This window comes from Helicoverpa armigera, chromosome 8, assembly GCF_030705265.1.
Source record: "Helicoverpa armigera isolate CAAS_96S chromosome 8, ASM3070526v1, whole genome shotgun sequence".
NCBI classification, from domain to species: domain Eukaryota; kingdom Metazoa; phylum Arthropoda; class Insecta; order Lepidoptera; family Noctuidae; genus Helicoverpa; species Helicoverpa armigera.
This window is the reverse complement of record NC_087127.1, coordinates 8,389,984-8,395,690: the sequence shown is the minus strand read 5'-3', so window position 1 is coordinate 8,395,690 and position 5,707 is coordinate 8,389,984. Positions and strand designations below refer to the sequence as shown.

Genomic DNA, 5,707 nt, shown 5'->3' with positions numbered 1-5,707 from the left:
TTAGTCCTTGAGCATTGGTAGTGCTGCCTCAAACTGCCCTGGGAATCTCCTAACATATTGCTGTCAAAGCGAAATGTCATGTTCAAAGGAAAAGGGGATTAATTAAAAAACCAGATGTGCAGCAGGCTACGAGACATAAAGAGACGATTCTAGAGTCACCACAGTTTCTATCCAATCACAGACTTGGTAGATCGTAAATTGAGTCCACGTGTGAAAACATTACAAAGTACGTATTTACTACTTTCATAATGTAACGTAACGCCAGATGTACGTACCGAGGTACGTACGCTAGCTTATCGGTCACACGGAGACGTAGTTGTAATAAAAAGAACATTGGAGTTATATCACGATGTCGAGCCACGCAAGCTGTGCGCGTCACTAAATAACGTTTGCAGAAATAGGTACTTCACAATGATAGTTTTTATTATTTATTATCTATCTATAAATCATCGACGAGGATGAGGTGTTTTGCCTAAGTGCAACGGACGTCGCCATTTTCCCATGCGATTTCATAATGTTGTACCTACCTACGTATTGGAATGAAGTAATGTGAGTGCGGTATTGCTAAGGTATAGAATATCTGCTTACTTCTTAGTTTTGCGTTACTATAGGTACCTGAGATGTAATCTCCGACGATGTACCTAGTGTGCATTGTACCACACCGGCGTTAGGTTTGAATGCAATAACGATATTTGCCAATTCTTGGGATTTAAAGGACTTCTTGATTGAAAAGGATGTTGTCAAAGACAACTTTATCGCCGTGTGGTATTGATAGAACACTGAGGGAGAAAAGTTTACTCGTGGTTGTCGCACAAACTGAGATGGCTTAAACGTGAATTCTAGACAAAAGTTACGCATGCTTACATCTACGTGCCATGCCAATATTAATGGTTGTCTACTAAATAACAAAGTATAACCAAACCTTCATTCACAAGACAGGGAAACTACATTATACAAATCTTCTTTTGATGATTAATATTTTTAAAGTTAAAAGTTCGACTCAAGAAACATTTTGATTCCAATTAAGCGTAACGTCGACACGTCAACTTTCCTACAAGGCCGTTCAGTTGCCGTTGCAAATACCAGTTATTTATTATACACATGTTTGTTGCTAAAATACCGGCTCAACTATTTGAAACTCCATTTCTCAAAAGTAGATCCAGATGTGGATTTAATTTCTATGCTAATTGGGTGTATATGCTAATAATATGTAGTTATGTACATTCGGCAATGTGATTGAGCAGCATCTAACAAAAAAATTAGACCAGTTTCTATCTCATTTAAGGATTTTAAAGAGATAGAATTAGGATTAGATTTGTAACACACTTTGTCACTCAAGTTACCTGCATACCACCATGTACGCTCACAATGTGATGTGGCCTTATGAAACAGTATTCCGACTGTCCTATAATGGCTTGAGATTTTTCCGTACAGACCCATTGCAATAGATTAGACAGATAAGGTCGATTTGCTGTGAGTATGGCTGTATATCCTTCTATGTGTGAGTAAAAACCACTGTTATTAACCTGTACTTTTTATAGGAAATCATCAAATGACCCCTCCCATGGGTGCACCGTGAGCGAGTGTCTTACTGACTAAAACCCACCATGTTCCTTCGTTAGCCCTTCATGTACCAGGGCCGCGGTAACTGCCTGACGTACGATGATCATAAAAACCAAAAACATTTATTTAATAAATTATGGTGGTTATTTCATTATGTATAACGGCAAAACAGCAGTTTACTAACTCCTGAGTAAATGGGATTACAAACCGGTTTGCAACCTTATTAGTCTACCTATACATCGACTAATTGGCAGGATTTTATAACGTAGCAACATTAGCTTTTTACTCAGTATTGATATCAAGATACCCTCACAATAGCTTTATAAATTAAAAACTTCCTACCTGACAATAGTTTTCAACATTTTCGAAACTTCTTACTTCACCTCTGAGGCCCTAAGCACATTGTACAGTTACTTGTGTAAAGTACTCTAAAGTGTTTTAATTTTTCATCTCTTACCGAATAATGGAAGTGAAATCATTAAACTCTCGTGGTTCAGTCGACTTCGGGGAATCGCCTATTAATTTTCTTAAGGTACTTAGTTCTAACCTTAAAATATTTGCTACGTATTTTAAACATCTGTTCACACGCCTATAGTTTTATGAAAATGGTGCCGTTCGGTCTGCTTTGCGTTTATTGTAATACACATAATTCTTATAACAACCATTTATTCGTATCTAAACAATACGGAGCATAGCAAATTGCTCGACTAAACACGCACGCTTCATTTATTTAAAATTGAAAAAATATACCAAACGTGGTCCATTTCTGTTTTTTCACAGAGCATTTTCAAAGAAAATAGCGGCTCGTCGGCTGAGAATGTTAAGCAAGGTACGTTTTTAGATAGAAATGATTTTATTAGTGGCCTGATCCAATCTTAATTAAATACGATATCCAATGAAAAAGTTTATCTAAAAAACCATTATAGAATCCGTCGATTTCGATTTGATGAAAAAAACGGTAAATATGCTAAAGATCTTTGGGCCCGTGTATCCGGTGTATCACATGTTTATGAGTTTGTTTTGCTTTTAGATCCTTTGGAGGCTGTCAAACAAGATCCTGCGGTGTTAGAAGCGCAGGTGACGATGCATAAGAAAGAAGAAGCTATTAACACTGCGAATTCGCAAAGAAGTCTTAACATCATTGCTGAAGACCCGTCCGGTAGGTATCCAACAAATGAGGTTAGTTTTTAAGTGAAAGATACTCTTTGGTTCGCTGGAATTTTGCCACCGGCCTTTAAATGTCCAAGAAAACAATCATCAATATTCTTAGATAAGTTTTTCAAGGTCTTAGCTCGGTTATTAAAAATGTAATGTCATTGTAATTAACTGTCTCAGCGCTAACCTTTAATCAATTATATTAAGTAGACTCTTTGTTATATAATACAATCCACGCGAATGGTTTGCCTGGCAACTGTGACCTTTATCTCGTTACTAGGCAATATAAATAACGCTAAATTAGGTTTCGTTTCGTCTCATATTATGTTGGCATTTCTATAACACGAGTTTTGAAGTCTAGAAACTCGATTGGATATTCTTATTGGCAAATATTCGGTGTACAATATTACCACATAAATTAATATTCATGAATTATAAACATAGACAATTAGGAACACAAAAGTGACACGATTGTGTTTATTGCATTTATTATAAGACAGCTGGTTTTTTAATGGTGATTTGAACGTCTTGACTACATATCCGCGTAGATTTGATGTGTCAAAAGAAAATAATTTACTCAAGTTGATCATAAAAGATGAATGCCAAATTACCAACATAGTGGTTTGGTATTTTGGAATGATATGTGTATATAAATAAAGTAAACATAGATGTTTGAATGTTTCCGTATTCAGTCTGCTTAATATTATAATCAGGTTGGCAGACGCATTTATTAACTGAGTCGATATTGTAGAAATAACCCTGGGAACTGGCAAAAATTAAATCATATTCACACGACATCATGTGACCAAAATGTCACCTATTAAAGCTCAAATAAAAATATTTCTGACTGGTATTTAACCATGTAAGTGGGTCTCACAAATTCATTAACTTTTAACTTAGATAATGAGTCATAACTTAGTATGATATAAGATTATGTTAGAGATTACCACTGTTGATATCGTCAGGTGTTATTCAAATACTCTGAAAGATACCTATTCAAAACTACAATCTTATCTAAGTATCTTGAATACCAAATTATTAATATTATATATTCTCTATATTTAATCAGAAAATCGTTACGACTACTCTGATTGTCGGAATACAAAGTGATTCGTCAATCAGAAAAAAGATCTAAGTCACGACCTGTTCACGCCAAAAATTTGGCAATGGGTCGCTAAGTATGCAAAACTAACCAGTCGCTTAGTTTATCTCAGAAACTTTTAGTTACATTAACATATTCTGGCAATAAGGAGGCCGTATATTGATTTTGATTAATTTTAGAGGAATCACCGTTCCCTCGGCCTCCGTCACCAGAGGCAGCTCCGTCGCAGTTCCCGAGCTTTGAAGACATGGTGAGGCAGCAGCAAGCAGCCCTGCTCTCGCTAACCCCTCACCAGCTGGATGTCCTCATGAAGTATGCTGCCGTTTTGCGTAGACAGAGGGCGATTTCGCAAAAATATTTGGTAAGCTCTCAACTTGGTTTACTTTGTAATATGATCTTCTTGATTTGACCTACTTTTTCAAATTTGAAAATATTTAATTTAATGGCTAAAGTCTGTTGAATATTTAAAAGACGTGCAGTTTTAACCCTGGTGGCATTTAGTGTCAATGTAACCAATGTTTGCGGCTAATCATTTTGCCGTAATCCAAACCTAATGTTATAAATGTCCTACTGGGTTTGTTTGCTTCGTTCTGTACGTAAAAGAGTAACTATTAAGTACTTAATCTGTGATAAAAGGCTGACCTGGATGCTAATAGGCTACATTCTATCCAAGACCAAGAAATAGTTTTCTCGGCAGGTTTACTCTGCCTGTGTCAGGCAGCCAGCTAAAGAAGCTATGAACAGATCTAAAATTAATGAGTTTTTCTGGCTTTGGTTACAGGAGTGTGCATTTTGCAAAAACAATGGCAAGCCGTCGAGCTGGTACACAACGCATGCTCTTCGAGACGCCCGTGGTCGTGTGAAGTGCCCTATTCTTCGCTCCTACTGTTGTCCGCGATGTGGCGCCACCGGCGACCATGCTCACACCATCAAATACTGCCCAGACTCGCTATACGGTTAGTACTTCCAACAAGTATGGCAAATTGGACCTTTAGTTTAATAGCGCCATGCGCTTTTGCGTAGGAAATGCTCATTGATTGACTTTACTTAATCTTCTTTGGCATAAATGTAGCAATTAAACCGAAGGACACGTAATGCTATTGTGATGAATTATAACAGTTTATACCTAAACACATATTTTATGGGGACTACGTCTATACAAACGAGTACCTAATGGTGAGAATTATTAGGTATTGCGGGCTTATTGCGCATTACAGTAACTCGAAATGCGTCTTAAAGTTCACACAGTCATAATTAACGAAGATCGACCTATGGAAGTTGAGGGCTATACGTAGATACTTTTGTCTTAATAGTTGGAGTTAGCAGGTCGATCCTAACGGGATCTAAACATGCGTACCGTTGTAGAATTGCTCTCGAACACTTGATTGCCTAAAATTGGCAAGTCAATGGCTATAATTATGCCATTTATGAGAGTTATGTCAGTTTCCTATTAACAACATTAAGAGTAAATTTTGTTAAAAATACATAAATTGGTTTCCACCTATTTAACATAAACTAGCAGAGTAGGCCTTTGTAATCACATATTTTAAAGAAATGTGTATTTTTTACATTGAAAACTTTGTGTCTAAATAGATATGCGTGGGAGAACTATAGCCACTAAAGAGCCAAATAATTGTCTCATATCGCTAATTTATTCATGATTACACATTTTTACGTACATACTTACATACATTTTACCGTTAAGGGCGAATAATAAGTACTTGAAATAAAAACGAATAATTATGAAGAAAAATTAAAATCTTAATTACAAGATTTTAATTTTTGTTCATACATCATTCTTGTACCCAAATATTTTTTTCTGTTTCAGACTCACAAAGCAGCTCCGGAACATCTTTGTTTTAAATCAATATAACGTTTTAACCAAAA

At 36.1% G+C, this 5,707-nt stretch overlaps 1 protein-coding gene across 1 annotated transcript; it reads left to right on the top strand.

Moving 5' to 3' along the window:
* The first annotated feature begins 1,904 nt into the window (after positions 1 to 1,904).
* LOC110374719 (uncharacterized) lies at positions 1,905 to 5,707 on the top strand. Its single transcript, XM_049838466.2, has 6 exons — positions 1,905 to 2,095; positions 2,344 to 2,392; positions 2,594 to 2,722; positions 4,000 to 4,181; positions 4,602 to 4,776; positions 5,649 to 5,707. The coding sequence occupies exons 1-6, from the start codon at positions 2,027 to 2,029 to the stop codon at positions 5,681 to 5,683; spliced, it is 639 nt and encodes a 212-aa protein (XP_049694423.2). The 5' UTR covers positions 1,905 to 2,026; the 3' UTR covers positions 5,684 to 5,707.

Bases quoted from the DNA above. Each gene is read 5' to 3' on its own strand.
- LOC110374719 (XM_049838466.2), top strand. From the start codon at position 2,027: ATGGAAGTGAAATCATTAAACTCTCGTGGTTCAGTCGACTTCGGGGAA. The intron at 4,182-4,601 runs GTAAGCTCTCAA...CTTTGGTTACAG, and splicing joins CGATTTCGCAAAAATATTTG to GAGTGTGCATTTTGCAAAAA. The intron at 4,777-5,648 runs GTTAGTACTTCC...TTTCTGTTTCAG, and splicing joins CTGCCCAGACTCGCTATACG to ACTCACAAAGCAGCTCCGGA.